Source organism: Zingiber officinale, chromosome 8B (genome assembly GCF_018446385.1).
Source record: "Zingiber officinale cultivar Zhangliang chromosome 8B, Zo_v1.1, whole genome shotgun sequence".
Lineage (NCBI taxonomy): Eukaryota > Viridiplantae > Streptophyta > Magnoliopsida > Zingiberales > Zingiberaceae > Zingiber > Zingiber officinale.
Genome location: NC_056001.1, coordinates 61,888,699 through 61,902,782, shown reverse-complemented (window position 1 = coordinate 61,902,782; position 14,084 = coordinate 61,888,699). Strand labels below are relative to the sequence as shown.

General features: G+C 38.1%; 2 protein-coding genes across 2 annotated transcripts; one reads left to right on the top strand and one right to left on the bottom strand.

The window, feature by feature from the left end:
- The first annotated feature begins 4,954 nt into the window (after positions 1 to 4,954).
- Positions 4,955 to 11,449, top strand: LOC122015023 (histone deacetylase 2-like). The gene is made up of 13 exons (XM_042571657.1): positions 4,955 to 5,231; positions 5,311 to 5,366; positions 7,315 to 7,432; positions 7,511 to 7,573; positions 8,372 to 8,440; positions 8,513 to 8,679; positions 8,790 to 8,854; positions 8,932 to 8,978; positions 9,732 to 9,776; positions 9,878 to 9,928; positions 10,660 to 10,746; positions 10,977 to 11,064; positions 11,217 to 11,449. Exons 1-13 carry the CDS (start codon positions 5,112 to 5,114, stop codon positions 11,318 to 11,320), a joined length of 1,080 nt encoding a protein of 359 aa, XP_042427591.1. The 5' UTR covers positions 4,955 to 5,111; the 3' UTR covers positions 11,321 to 11,449.
- Positions 11,450 to 12,051: 602 nt separating this feature from the next.
- Positions 12,052 to 13,197, bottom strand: LOC122017554 (NDR1/HIN1-like protein 6). Its single transcript, XM_042575200.1, has one exon. The coding sequence runs from the start codon at positions 13,063 to 13,065 to the stop codon at positions 12,295 to 12,297; it is 771 nt and encodes a 256-aa protein (XP_042431134.1). The 5' UTR covers positions 13,066 to 13,197; the 3' UTR covers positions 12,052 to 12,294.
- Positions 13,198 to 14,084: the final 887 nt, after the last annotated feature.

The window sequence follows — 14,084 nt, the reverse complement described above, 5'->3', positions numbered from 1 at the left end:
TTGATTTAGTTTTAATTAAATTTAATTTTAATTTGATTAAATTCAATTTAATTTTAATTTGATTAGATTCAATTTAATTTTAATTTGATTTAATTTAATTTTAATTTTAATTTGTTTGAATTTAATTTAATATTATTTTGTTTTAATTTAATTCAATTTAATTTAAAATTTTTTAATTTAATTCAATTTAATTTTAATTTGATTTATTTAATTTTAATTTGATTTATTTAATTTTAAATTGATTGAATTTTTTAATTTAATTCAACTTAATTTGATTTAATTTTAATTTTAATTTTAATTTAATTTCAATTTATTTTAATTCAATTAATTTTATTTTTTATTTTAGAGTCTTAAGCATCTCACCCGGTCTAAGTTTTTAAACAAAGAAATCCTATAGTTTTTGTGAGATGAATTATGTTGATTTTCACTGATTTGTTTAACTTATGTTATATTCAAATTTAACTTTGGGTCCACTAAGCAAACATTCTCTGAATAAGCTTCTAGGCTGTGGTGAGTTACCTGAATATTATTAAAGTAACCACATACTTTCGGAGCTTTTCAGAGTAGCATTACAGCATCGTAGAAGAGCTTGATGCAATGGCGGAGCCAGCCCGGGTGATCTACCCGGGCTGATTGCAGGTTGTGAGCAATGACTGCCAACTCGGACGCCGTCGCCCAAGACTAATTCCACTTTTTCTCGTGTTTTCCATTTGTTTTCCCCTGTAAATTCGAGATTCGGCATCGTCGGCCTCCGGGCTACAGCCCGGATAAACCATAACCTGACTCTGCCCTTGGCTTGATGTCCAGTTGTCGGTGGAGCATTATAGCATCGTAGAAGCTTTTTCGGAGTAGCGCACAGGAATGAAAGTTGTAGCAGGTGATCTTCTGAAGCTGTTGGTCGAAGGCCTTTATATAGGCCCATTCTAGAAGCCTAGAACCCCTCCGAGCACCTGGACCATTGCTGACGTAGTGATCTCTCGTCAAAACTTGATCTGTCAAGTTTATCCACCTTCGGGCGCCCGGACCCCCTCCGGGCGCCTAGACCATTGACGTGAGTTTGGGTAGTCGTTGCGCTCCAACTCAGCTTCTAAATGATTTTTGTGGTCTGGGCGTCTGGACTGGCTCTAGACGCTCGGACTAGCTTGAGCGCTTGGACTGCCTGGGTGCCTAGCCTGACACTCGCTCGACAAAGCTAGTTCAAGTGCCCAGACCAGCTTCGAGTGCCCAGATCCCTTTCAAGAGCCCAGGCACTCTTTTTTTCATCCTCCTTTTCCTAAAAAAAGAGTTAATCCAGGTAATAAAAATAGGTTTATTCTGTAAAATAAAGTTAGCATAATACAACAGGATAGTAGTAGTAATTTTAACCTATCTCCCCAAGATCAATATCTAGTCAAGGTCTCAGCTTAACTTTCCCAAATAAACCTAAGTTGGACCAATGCCTACAGTTCCCTTAACTGGGAATGTGTCTTTACTGGATCTATCCTCCAATTGTTTACCTCTACTTACCAATTGTAGACTTTAGGTCCCTTAACCCACCAGGACTTCCTTCTATATTTCAACTAATCTAGACTTCCTCCTGCCAGATCTCAACTGATCTGGACTTCGTGTCAGCTATCAACCTAGCTCGATTTCCTCATGTCAGATTTCAACCAATCTAGACTTCGTGTCAGGTATCAACCTAGCTAGACTTTAGCCTGGTATTGTGGTCCTCTATATCCATCAAGTCCTGCATATTTGGTAAAAAGGCTAGACACACACCACATTTAACTTTAATCTATTTGTTATACATCAAACTCTGATTATTAGTGCAACCTACACCAACACAGGTGTGGCGACTTCTTTCTTTCAGACAAACTGTGCCACTTTGACATTGATACTCGCCTGAGTAGATGGTTGAAGTCTCTAGGGGACCTCCAGATTAGGGAGCGAAAGAAATCGTTGTCTACGAGCCCTTGAGAAAAGGGACTCACAAGAATTTTCGAGGTGGCCGAGGGAACGCCCATGGTCACTTGATTGAATTTCTTGATGTATGCCTTGAGCATCTCTTTGGGCCCCTATTTGAGAGAAAAGAGGCTCAAGGGGGTTTTGTGGTAATGACGACTGCTGGCAAAATGATGAAGAAAAACCTTACAAAAATCCTTAAAACAACATGTGGATTCAGCCTGTAATCGCCTGAACCACCTCTGCGTCGAGTTGGAGAGTGTAGTGAAAAATACTCGACACTTCACACCGTCCATATACTAATGAAGGAGGGCAGTATTCTCAAACATGAGAAGATGATCTTCTGGATCAGTTGACCCTCTATATTCCCCTATCGTTAGAGGTAGATAGTGTTTTGGAAGCTTGTCTCCCAATATCTCTAAGGAGAACATCATGCTTACCCACTCAGGAGAGTCGTTGACTCTCAGGAATTTTCCCTTATGCATATTCTGCACAGGCGCATCCCCAGTAGGCAATCCTTGGGGCCTTTCCTCTCAGCCCATTTCCTCGAGCGGAGTACGAAATATTGCCCGGTGGCATGCAATCAGGGATGGTGGCATAGGTGATAGGTCAACCGATGGGATGAGTGGTTGCACAAACCTCATTGTTGGTGGGTGAACTGGATGAACCCAGTCAGGCCTTCAACTCCAGTCCTTTGAGTAAGAGGACCCATCCGGGATGCTGCTGGATCATGCAGTAGTGTATCGACGATAGCTACTTGTTGTTGCATCATCTTTTAAGACCAGGCCATAACCAACAACTTAAAATCTTTTTGAGACAGGGTGACAGTAGTGAATTGTCCAGCTTTTTCCATCCTTATGCTTCAGATTCAAACGAAAGTTCTCACAGACGGTGTCAAATTTGATCTTGTCTAAAAATTAGAGAAGTTGCGTGTTGGGCAAGTGGTTGTGCTATTGACCACTTGAAGACTTGAAATTAGAGAAAAATAGGCTTTTTCTTCCTCTCTACACACACCAAAGAGAGCAGACAGGATGTCATTGCCAAAAACCAAGGGAGGATCCTTGGCATAGGTTCTCCGATGCTCAAGTTAGTATGCTAGTCGAGTGGAAATAAGAATAGTAGATGAGTGTGGATGGCTAAGCGTAATTGAGAGTAACTTTAGGTGATTTCACATATCTCGTAAACGAAAAAGACCCCTCCTTTATATACCACCTCTCATGGCCTTTACAATCACGAGGTGGCAAAAAATGTCGGGTGTCAGAAGTTGTCGAGTAAGGGAACATGTATAGCCTGGGAGACGTATAGTCACCGTCTGAGGAATCTTCCATTACTCGTGTGTACCCCTTTTGTAACTTACGTCATTAATGAGACAATTGAAGGAATATATTGTCATAAGCTGTTGGCTGATGAGAAGTATAATCATCTTCGAAGAAAGTTCTAGTGAATGCTCATATTACAATAAAAGAATATTCTCTAACAAAGCAGTTGTGATTTTGACAGGTCATTGTGATTCTCTTACCATGCTGTCTGTTGAGTGTGTCTCGACCGAATCTTTAACTCAGCCGACTGTATAGACATCCTTCCCTTAAACTGCTTGGTTATGCACTAGATGATACTAGAGATCTACTCTGGTATGTCCCTTAGGTCTGGTCGATTCTATGATCGACCGGCCATATACCGGGATACTCGCCTCAGAGAAATGGGGAACTGAGTACTGGGAGATTCGATCGGTACTTTAAGCCGATCACCCATATAAGAGAAGGCTTGCCTTTGAAGTGAGAGACTGAGATCTTAAAGTCCAGCTGAATTTGTAAGGAGAGTTGCTTTACACTTATCTTTTATACGTATAAGAGATGAGCATACTGAGCTGTATAAATCTGATTAGAGTTATTATCGATCGACGATATGAAGGTTAACTGACATGTGAGAAAACTCATAGGGTTGACCGATCATATGCTAAAAGATTTGTATTGAGTGGGAAGCTGAATCCCCTCACTTCGGACGCACATATAACCGACCAGTCTATCGAAGGTTAGACATCCCTTGAACTCGATCGGCTATCGAATGATTGGCTATTTAATAGATGTCCTAATACAGAAATGGAGCACTAGGTCCCCTAGGTCCGATGGGATCATGGGCCGATCGTCTTTATACTAAAGGCCTTAACGCTGGGCGAAGAGGAAAGTCTTATCGAGAGTGACACGCTGACTATCATCTTTCCTTGACTTTGACTGCCACGCCACATTAACTTTGACTAGTATAACAACCCAGGTCCGTCCTTAATATCCCGTATCACCTACCATTCTCATTTTGGTTTTGTGATTATTATCATGATAACAAAATTGTTTCTGAACCTTATGTAGACATGATTTTGATCGAGCTAAGTCATCTTTGCCCAATTCAACTTGTGAACTAAGGTGAACTGAGTCGACTTCTATCAAACAGCCAGGCAATTGTCAAGAGTTGATTAGGACTATAAACAAATCAATTCAAATCAAATGGAGTTAAATTTTATAATGTTCAATTTTATTTGATCAAATAATCGATCCGAGTTAATGATTATTCAAGCTTAGTTTATTTTTTTATAAATTTGAGTGTAGTTCAATTTGATTTGAGCCGGATCCATTTAAATATTATCGGACTTTCAATTTAAACTTATTTAATTATTTAAAATTTTTATATTTTAAATTTATTTAGTTGGTTATTAAAGTTGGTAATATTAATTTGTATTTATTTATAAATGTTATTCACAACTATTATTTATTGAATTGTTAAAATGTATTTATTTGGTTTATTTTATTTTATTTATTTTAATTGATATCATATATTCAATTTACTCCGACAACTTATCTGCGACCACCAAGTAAACTTCGCTGATTAATCTATTAAAAAAAAATTTGTAATTCGTCTGGAACTCGATTTAAATAGAAATTGGGCAGGTCGCTGCACTATTACCCAGGGATAGTTAATTGATGTATTGAATCAATATAAATACATTTTTATTGAATCAACAGTTGCAGCGGTGCTATCCCAGTTCGTTGCGTCGTCTTCGAGTCGACTCGTGTCCTCGCCAGATTCTTCTAATCTTCTCCACTGTTTTGATCGAATAAGCTTCCCTTTTCCTTCTACCGTCGTCTCGCTGCTTTGATTCGCGTTCCTCTGCGCCAGCGATGCCGCCCACCTCGCTTTCTTCTCCCGGCGCTTCCGCCAGCTCATCGACGGCCGCCGAGAGTCTGCGGAACAGCCGGATCCTTGCCAGCAAGCTCTATTTGGACGTGCCCGCCTCAAAGGTTTCCATCCCTTTCTAGCTTCCTTCCCGTGGCTGCCCACCCTTGTTTGTTTGCTCAGAAAATTTGGTGCGCGTCTCAGGTGCCACTCGTCTACTCGTCTTCCTACAACATCGCGTTTTTTGGAATCGAGAAACTGTAAGCAAATTACAACTCTCCTTGTACGTTTTCCAGCCCTTTTGGAATCTGAATGCTAATTAGCGCCCACCTTTGTAAGAGAAAGTTGGGTTTTAGGGCTACGATGAACGTCTTCTTCAGATCATCTTAGAATCGAAGTTGAAAAGCTACCACAACAGGATTTGATTTTTGGTTTTGCTATAGGTTTAAGCTCTTGCCAGTGAATGGGGTTAATGATTTCGACATTGTAGGTGATTATTTGAACTTGTTATTCCACGAAAATTGGTTACGTGACCAAATTTAGGGAGTTGTTTATGTAAAATATTCTGGGCGTATTGTTTGATGTAAAGAATTTACTAATTTTTTAAATTAAAATAATTATTTTTTGTATTCTTAGTTGAGAGGAAAATACAGTTGTAGTATTAGGAAGAGAAAACCACATCAATTAATCATAGCCAATAGAATGTGTAGTGGCGTTCATATGTGGCCAGACCCTGTATATTAGAACACTTCCCTTCGATGGATTGAAGAGGAAAATAAAGGTGTATTTTTTGCATCTCTCTATGTAATGATCGAGTACATTGTCGAATGACATAATACAATTTATGGAACTAATCTTTTATATATATATATATATATATATATATATATTCTGACATACTCAATCATTAGTCTTATAAAATAATGAAGATATATCTGCAAAAAGATAAGAGTCCTATTAACATGATTCTGAGAAGTTTTTCTCCCTTTTCCTTCTTTGTTTGCCACAAGAATACTTCTTTAGCTAGACAACGGTTTTCTTTATTAATGACATGGACAGACCTACTAGCTGTATGCTGTGTCCAATTGGTGCAAAGTGAAGACTCCTAAAGAAGCAGGCTCATCTCTAATCAAAGGCATTTTATATGAATTGTCTTTGGTACCATAATGTTCCTCTTTCATGCGATTGGAAAGCTTCACTATGCATGAGCAAGTGTTATTTGAGATGTTAGCTATGAATGATCTTAAGGTGTTGTACGTGTGCTTGAGATTTTAGAATAATATCTCTAAAAAATGCCATCACTAAAGAAGAAAGTTGTAACATTGTCCAACTCTTCAAATTATTTTTTACCTTGTTAAAACTATGACTGTAATATAGTAGAGTAGATATAAGGTAATCTATGTTGCTTGCTGTTCAGGACATGTAAAAGTTGAATATTATGCTAGGCAGTTAAAATTTTTAAATGCTGAAGTAAGTTTTTGGGTTTCAATCATGTAGGTACTTTGTGTAGGAAACCTCTCAGGTTCATGGACTACATTCTAGGAACTCCAAAATGCTACTTATGACTATTGTAGCATTTTGGAGTAGGAAACATGTAGGAATAGACTATTGTCCATCTCTTGGATTTTATTTTTTACCTTGTTAAACTTATGACTGTTCTACAATGGCGGTCTTTAGACAATGCAAAAGTTGAATTTTGTGCATGATAAAGTCTTTAAATTCTTCAAAAGGTCAAGGTTTTGGGATATTTCGATCATGTAGGTACAATGTGTAGGAAACCTCTCAGATTCTTCAGCTACGTTCTAGGAAACCAAATGGTATCTTAAATATCTTTGTATACAAATATGAGGGAACGAGTTGTAGGAATAGACTTGCCATTTATGGCTTCTAACTGTAACTTGAGGTTGAGTTTTGCAATATAAGTTACTAACCAAGATGTTTGTGTGAAGTAAAAGAGAGAAATTGCACCTTTTTTCCTTTCCTTTCTCCAAGTTTCTCTCCAAATAAACAGAAAAATGGGAAACTTCTCATCTTTCTCCTCTATTCCCCTTTGCATATCTTATTTTCAAGCTACAGGATCTAAAGGATGCAAGTGTGGTTGAAGGATGCAAAAGGACCATCTTGTTCTTCATTGAAGAGTTTCTTTCTTCCTAGTAAATTAATGTGTAATAACTCTCAGTTGTTACACTTTTAATTAATTTAATGCAGGCATCCGTTTGATTCTTCTAAATGGGGCCGGATTTGCCAATTCTTAATTAAAGAAGGTTACTTAGTCATGAATAAAACTGTAGAACCACTAGAAGCTTCAGAAGAAGACCTATTGGTGGTAAGCTTTCTTACAATACAGAAGATATATATCAACCTTTGCCTTCTTTGAGTACATGTACTAATGTACCTACAACAGGTGCACTCAGAAACGTATTTGAGCAGTCTAAAAAGTAGTTTGACTGTTGCCACTATTACTGAGGTAATTTTTTTTTTTCATTTGTTTAGAATTATCATCCTAGGCAATGATAATTTCAACCATCTTTAAATGCCAGTGCCAACTTATACACCAAACTCTCTTTGTGCTATGAACCTCTGAATATTGTGTGCAAACTTCTTCTACACTTGCTGATAAGAATACAACCAATGAAGCTTCATAATCCTAGTTATCAAATTGTACTTTTTTAGTTACTAGAGCTAAGATTGATATTCTTGTTCACTATTTACAAATGGAACATATCAGGAAAGCAGGTACCAAAAGAACTGCAACTATCTTGAATCTTCCTTGGAAATTGTCATGCAAACCGCCTTCATGGTGAATTCAATTTAGTAAAGTAAATCAATTTAGCACCGCAAGTAAATTCGTTTACAAGAAGGGTAGTGCCTTAATAGTGTGGAACTAAGCATTCCATGTAGAATATATTAGTGCTTTTCACAATGTGTACACAGCAGATTAAATAATGAACTGTCTTGCTGGTCTGGTTGTTCTAATAATTGTTTTGTTCATGTAAAATTTCATTTACTATATTCAGTTTTGTCTAAACTGTGTTAGATGGTTATGAACAAGTCTAAGTGAGTTTGGTTTTTGGAATACATTAATAAGGACCATATATAACCTAACTCGAGTCTTTATAGTGGATATCATTCTCTTTTTCAGCAGTCTTTTTTAAAGTTTTAAAGCAAAGGTTTGTTTTGTTAAGCATGCTTACAAAGAAAGTTGGCAGATGTTAGAATTTACTCAACATTTAATGGATTTAATAATTAATTTAATTTATCCTAGCTTGCCCCTGTTGCAATGCTGCCTAACTGCATCTTGCAGAAAAAGGTGCTTCACCCATTTCGCATGCAGGTTAGTGTTACTGAACTTGTCCTGCTTTATCATCATATACAAGGAAACATGCTCCAATTTTCATATACACAGGTGGGAGGTTCCATTGTAGCAGCGAAACTTGCTAAAGAGCGAGGTTGGGCTATCAATATTGGTGGTGGTTTCCATCATTGTTCAGCAGAAAAAGGAGGCGGCTTTTGTGCATATGCTGACATTTCTCTTTGCATTCACTTTGCCTTTGTTCGTTTGAATATTACTAGGTGGGAGGCTTGTTTGTAGATAGTTCATCTGTGACTTTCTTGTGAAGTACATTTGCAACAGAGAGCTTAAAACAAAATAATGGTTTTGGTATTTCTTCTAAACACTGCAGAGTGATGATTATTGATCTTGATGCCCACCAAGGAAATGGCCATGAAATAGACTTCTCAAATGACAGTGTGTTTCTTCCATTGAGCATATGTTCAAGTGCTTAATTTGTCCTTTTATCATTCTCTTTTTTTTATCATTTGTAGGAAGGGTCTATATTTTGGACATGTACAATGCTGGTATTTATCCATTTGTGAGTATTTCTATTTACCTACTGCATTTTAGGTTTGTATATGTTACCAAGACACTACTTGTTGCAAATAATGATTTGATTGTCTATTGGGTCAGTCTGAGCACTGGTTAACATTCATTATTCACATGGTTGAGATCATTACAGTTGCTTAGGTCTAAGATAATTACTAAAGCAATGAATTTGGATGTGAACATGTAGTCGACTTGGACTTTGGGACATGAGTTTATGCAAATAATTATTTGATTAACAGCTTGCTTAGCCTGTGAATATATATGCTAGCCAATGTCTTTGCACTAGGTGTACCCCTTGTTGGGCCTTTCAATTTCACTGTACATTATTGTGCATTTACACAATTAACAAATATCCATGTGGCAGCCACTAGTCACAACTAATTATAGGCATTGTTTTCTCGCACCATAAGATTCCAACAAATTGCCATATTCCATATCTTGTTTTGGCTTGGCACCAAGACTGGCATGGAACTAGACATTGAACCCTGTCTTAACTATATTACTACCTACTGGTGGTGCCACATCCCCATGGAAAACCGGGTGATTAACAGCCTGATTACCCCTTCTTTCCTGTGCATAAGCTCCTACGTAATGCCTGCTATCTATTCCAATCATTACTTTTTTTTAATTAAAATGGAGCCTGGAGGCCATCTATTCTTATCACAACTGTTATAATAGGTCTTGACTAGAATCATATTGGTTCTTCTACATTTTTTCTTATAGCTGTCTGGTTTCACAACAGGATTTTGAGGCTAAGAGATACATTGATCATAAAGTTGAATTAGTCGTAAGTTCTGAATTTCCTTTTCTGTACTTTTCTGCCACTATAAATTCTACCTATCACATTGTTAAGAAATGTTTTTCTTTTTGATGGTTTGATGTTTACAGAGTGGTACTAAAACAAAGGAATATCTGGATAAGCTGGATGAAGCTCTCGAGGTCAAACTTATGTGTTGCTTGATTTTAGTCACTTTTGAACAGTGTCATTTGATATCTGCAGATTGAGTAATGGTTAATTAATCAAGATGATATATTGCATGTTAGTTAATTGCATCATGTATGCCAGTATAATCTTCCTATTTCCATGTAGCTAATCGAGATAACCATGTGACTCTTGTTTAATTGGTCCTGGACATAGTTGTGTATGAGCACTTATGGATGCTTCCTTCTAAGTAGTTGAAATTTTCTATTCTAGCCATATAAATTTTCTTCCTAATTTTCTTTGCCATTTGACATTGGTGTTTTTTCGTTTATCACTTTCATAGATTGGGATGTTGGTCTCTAAAATCCTGCACTCTTTTAATCGTTAAGCACGTTGTAGTTAATTTTTTCTCTCTCATTCTTTCTTCTGAATTTCACATCTTCAATTTTCTGTCGCTCAAAAGCTAAACTCTGAAAAGTTATCGAATATTCAGTCAAATGGAAAGGGCTTCTAGAAGCATACTTTCTGGATAGGGTGGAATTGGAACAATATTGATATGTTCTAGAGGGATATGGAGAGAATTCTTGGATTTTTTTAGAACTGTCATAAAAAGCCTAAACGTTGTCAATCAAACTTCTTGCATTTTCAAAAAATACTTTTTGCAAACTCTAGGCATAAGGTATCCAAATTAATTCAAAAAATACTCAAATTTTCATTTGAGGTTTATTAGACATTGCATTTGCCTCAGGTTGCAAGAAACAACTTCAATCCTGAACTGGTGGTGTATAATGCTGGCACTGATGTCCTAGATGGTGATCCTTTGGGCAGATTGAAGGTAAGTTATGGTTTGTGTATCTAGTTGTTGATTTTAATCCCCTTTTTTCAGATTCATACAAATATTGAACCTTAAAGATCATTGGAGTTCGAGAATACAGAGGGATCTAAGAAAAACTCTAGCGTGAAAAGAGAAGGGGACTCAAAATTATATGGCTATAAGTAAAAGGTGCATCATCAGGCATTCGTGAGAAATTATCTGAAACAGGGTCTGTTTTTGTGCCTGTCCAGGTTAGTCCCGATGGCGTGATGACTAGAGACGAGAAGGTTTTCAGGTTTGCTAGAGAAAGAAATATACCACTTCTCATGCTCACTTCAGGTGAACTAGATACATTTTCTTCTACTTTTGGATCACTGGCATAATGTTACAATGTATATATATAATCAGAATCTCAAATTCTCAAGAATGACCACTTATTGTAGCGCAGCTAATATAATGCATTCTCCCTTGCTAACTGGGTGCTATTTCAGGTGGATACATGAAGTCGAGTGCCCGAGTGATAGCAGATTCAATCAAAAACCTTGCCAAAAAAAACTTGATAACTCTGGATCAACATCTTGTTAAAAATTCTTGAGATCCAAACGAATATGTGTAGAGTATGCAATCATCATCACATATGCATGTATAAAGTGAAAACATTGTATCACATCTATACAACTTTAGAAGTACTTTTCCTGCTAAAGAAATCGGAATTTTAATGGTATGATTTCGTATTGTTAGCCTCACTTAGTGGAGATAAAGGTTTCATTGTAGTTATTGTTCTAGCTAGTAGATGTAAATTCAATTTCCGATATGTTAGTCATTATCTTCTTTGTTTTTTGAAAACGAAATATTAGTTGTGGGTGTTTACTCATTCTGATGTGAAATATTTGTGAGTTTGTCGATGCCTAAAATATGTATTTCAGGGTTTAACATGCCCAAAATATAATTAATGGGATAATGAACCTACTATAATTAAATTAATGTATCTATCTCCTAATTATTAATAATAATAATTAAAACACTTAATATTGCTAAACAATTAAATGAGTGTATCTATCTTAATTAATTTTTTTTCTTCTAAAATTAAAACATATATTCGAATTTTTTTTTCTAATATCCCCTTAACTTTTCCAGCTGTCATTACGTCCTCATATCAACTTTTTTTTTAAAAAAAATAAATGATATATCTTTTCCAGCTGTCACACAGCCATATTAGTTCACGGTGGCTTGACTTCCCCGTTTCCTTAGTGTCACAAATGTCAATGTCACTGAGAGAACTTGAAAGTCGAATAATTTAAACACCCAGAACAATCAGACTCCTACTTTGCAAATTCAATCAAATTTGAATCAATCATTATTACACAAAACCTTACAATATTTTTCCACAATCCAAAAACAGCAAAACAAATACGAGATAAGCTACAATTGTTTGATTTCTGCTTAATTTTACAAATCAGATTTTTTTTCTTCTTCTTCTTTTTCTTCGATTTCTTGCGCATTTCCATTCATGGCAGTGCAAATTGTCGCAGTATGATAAGTGTGGAGAGTGAGAGAGGAGATTCGATTTTACGAGATGGTCAGCTTCCAGATCTTGAGGTGGAGCTTGACCTTGCAGGCGGCGTTCGAGGTGGAGGCCGTTGCTGGCGCGGCCTTCCTCGTCGGCACTGCCACGTTGACGCCGGAGCAGCGCACCCGGATCCCTAACTTCTTCGTCTTCAGGCTCCCGATCTTAACCCCCACCTTGGTGCTCACGTTGATTTCTAGTGCGAGGGACGTCCTCTTCCTCAGATCCGACGCCGCCGTGGCGTCCAGCGTCTGGCCTGAGGTCAGCGTGGCGGAGAGGAGGGTCGTGTTTTTCGAGTCCTGGACGAAGGAAGGGAAGGAGCCGTCGCCGACGTCCACCCCATCGGAGAGGACGGAGACGGAAGCAGTGTCGTAGAGGTAGACGAGCTTGTGGTTGGGGTTGCGGGCTGTGACGTTGAGGTTGATCCGGGAGGTGAGCTGCCCGGCTGCGGAGACATTGAACGCTGCGAGGCGGAGGCCGGAAACGTCAAATACAGGGCGGTGGGGGCGGTAGATGAGGTAGAATACGCCCGCAGCAACGGCGGCGAGGAAAACGAGGACGATGAGGATGAGAGTGAACCAGAGGCAGCAGGAACAGCAGCGGCCCCTCCTACGGCGCCGGGGAGGTGGAGCCTTGCGGGCCTGGGGGCGATAGGTGGGAAGCGTGGTGCCGTACGCCTGTCCCTTGGTCGGAGGGAAGGACGGCGGCCCCCCGTTCGCTGCCTGAGGAGGAGGCGGGATGGGCTTCGACGAAGGGTACACACGATCCTCCATTACCCTCTTCTTGGTGTCTTTGCCGCCGAAACCTCGAGTTCGCGGTTGGTGGTAGGGTTATTGTTGCGGAGCGAGATTGAAGAAGAAAAGGCGAGTCCGCGGAGGAGGAGGAGAGGAGGAGGAGGAGGAGGAAGAAGAAGTAGAAGGGGAGAAGGACGACAAGGGGCCCATCTCGTTTGGCATCAGCGTTCGATGGTGATCGAATGGACAGGAATTCACCTTACTAATGGACCCGCTGCAGCGTGTTCGTGCGATCGCCGAGATCCGTTGAGACGTCTACGTTGTGGAATTAAAATTATTAGACGAAGGCCGCGGACAGCTGTTCACGAGTTACGCCGCCGCGCCTTACGCTTCGTGCGCGAACCGACTTGCAGCAATTCGGTGCTGGTTTTAGGCATTTAAATGGAAAAAAACGTCCTTAATTATCAAAATCGTCAAAACAAAAAAAAAATCTTTTTTTAAAAAAATTAAAATACAATAGTAATTTTATTATATCTTTTATATAAAAATATCGTTATTTCATACATAAAATATTTTTATATTAAAAATATTTTTTTACCAACTTAATTAAAATTATTTAAACTTAATCAATATGAATTTATAATTATTATAGTAATAATAAATTGATTGATTACTATTAAGTGGTTAATACAATATGATAGTAGGTATTAAATGTCTATTACGTGGTTAAAATTATAGTAGTAATATTTTTTTCTATATGATATTTTTAAAATTGAAGGAGAACCTTAGTGCAACGATAAAATTGTTGCTTTGTGATTAAAAGGTCATGGGTTCGATACGGATTGTCTCTTTTTTTTTATATAATATTTTTGAAATTGAATTGATTTAATTTACTTTTTCTTAATGGTGTGAAGTAATTATAGAGGACGGTGTGAAGTAATCATGGGTTAGACACGGATTGTCACTGAACCGATCAGGAGGTTCCCTGATCGGTCTGGTGACCGTTCCCTGATCGGTTTGGTGACCGTTCCCTGATCGGTCTGGTGACCGATCAGGAA